A 1891-nucleotide genomic window follows, 5' to 3' on the forward strand; every position below is an offset into this window, starting at 1 on the left:
GTGCAAAGATGTGCCAAAGTTTTTCTTTTTATCATATTTTTGTTTTTTCTTGTTGTTCTAGCTTAAGTTTTTATGTTAATGTTTTAATTCTTAATTCACATTAAGTGGATTTATATTAAACAAAAAAACTTATATTTTATTTAATATATAAGTATTATGCATTACATGTTAAACAGCAAAAAATGATGTCGTATTTTGATATTTGTTTCATTATCTGTATTCAGACTTACATTTTATCTTTACATAACTTTCATAATATTTTTGGAAAAAACATCAGAAATTTTTAATACTTTTTTCATTAATGCTTACAATAAATATTAAGACTGATATTACCAACATTATTGGGATAACTTATCCCAAAAAAGAAAAGTCATGAGAACACGTTGACTATAATTTTGTGATTGCGTTGATATTACAGAAATAAGTCTAAGTTATGTTTTTCTATTGNAAGATAGAAATAATTCAAACATTTGAATCTATATATTTTATTAGAAAAATTCAATTATTGTTTTCAGAAGATATATATTATAAATACAAGTTTAATAGCAATGTTATATTTATATTAAGATGGACAGAAACATGTCTAATCTAAAGAATTAATATTGATATTTTTGTAATAAATATAATTTTAATACAAAAGAAATCAAGTCTTTGTTCATTACACGCACATTGAACTATTCATTTTATTTATTACTTTAATAATTCCAAACAAAAACCTTCAATTTTAAGACGCTTGCGTTAATAATTATTTATAAAATTTGAAAGTGAGTATAAAAGTTCCAGAGTTTTATACATACAAAAATTTATTTGATACTATTTATATATTTATTCAATCATCTGGAGTATCTTCAGAATTGAAACCTCTCCGTNTGTATGTATACTGCCACGGAACTTCACCTTCTGGGGTCACTAAATAATGCGCTAATGTATCTCGTTGCTTGTACGCTTCCGTTGTTGCACGATGAGCGGATGTCGGTGCAAGACCTTGAAAGCTTTCACCTTCATTTCGCCATTCTCCAAGATAAATCTCACCGCTTTGTGATTCGGAGTCCACAAAATTAGGTGGACAATAAGTACGATTGTGCACTGGTAACTCGTCATTTTCTGTTTTCAAGAAATTATGTAGACAAATGCATGCCATAACAATGCTATCGACACTGGTGGGATGCAAACCAATGAATTTTCTCAAGACTCTCCATCGTGAAGCTAGGATTCCAAACGCATTTTCAATNGTTCGTCTTGCTCGAGAAAGACGATAATTAAAGATCTTTTGAATTTGATTTAGATTTCGCCCAGCATAGGGTTTCATCATATTTTTAGATAATTGAAACGCGTCATCTCCAACAAAGAAACACGGTACTGGTTTGCTACCAGGTAAATTCGTAGTGCCTTGTGGTAAGTCAAGTTCTTTGTTTTGTAGAGCTTTGCCAAACTCACAACGAGAAAATACTCCTGCGTCGTTATTGCTACCATACGCACCAACATCTACCAAAGTAAATCTGTACTTATGATCGCATGCTGCCATCAATACAATGCTGAAAAATTTCTTATAATTATAGTATAAACTCCCAGAGTTCGGTGGAGCTTGTATTTGAATATGTTTACCATCGATTGATCCTACACAATTAGGAAAATTCCAATCTTGCCAATAACCATGGCAGATATTGATCCATTCATCTCTTGTTGGAGGTCGAAGATAGTTTGGTGCTAATACTTGCATTAAAGCGAGGCACGTTTCTTTTATGACGCTGGCAGCCGTAGACTCTCCAATTCGATAGGCGAATGCTATCGAACTAATCTGATCCCCAGTTGCCAGATATCTGTAAAATTTAAAATTAAAACTTTTAAAAGATGATAGTGCTTTACAGCTACCAGGAAAAAGAGCAAAAAA

At 31.2% G+C, this 1891-nt stretch overlaps 1 protein-coding gene across 1 annotated transcript; it reads right to left on the bottom strand.

The window, feature by feature from the left end:
- Nucleotides 1-132: 132 nt before the first annotated feature.
- LOC109863476 lies at nucleotides 133-1820 on the bottom strand (the record flags this gene model as incomplete). Its single annotated transcript, XM_020443739.1, has 2 exons — nucleotides 133-1485; nucleotides 1606-1820. Coding segments are annotated over 2 exons (871 nt in total), but the record flags the coding sequence as incomplete, so codon positions are not given.
- Nucleotides 1821-1891: the final 71 nt, after the last annotated feature.

The sequence above is a fragment of the Pseudomyrmex gracilis genome, unplaced genomic scaffold (genome assembly GCF_002006095.1).
Source record: "Pseudomyrmex gracilis isolate BER0280 unplaced genomic scaffold, ASM200609v1 scaffold_5276, whole genome shotgun sequence".
Taxonomy (NCBI): domain Eukaryota; kingdom Metazoa; phylum Arthropoda; class Insecta; order Hymenoptera; family Formicidae; genus Pseudomyrmex; species Pseudomyrmex gracilis.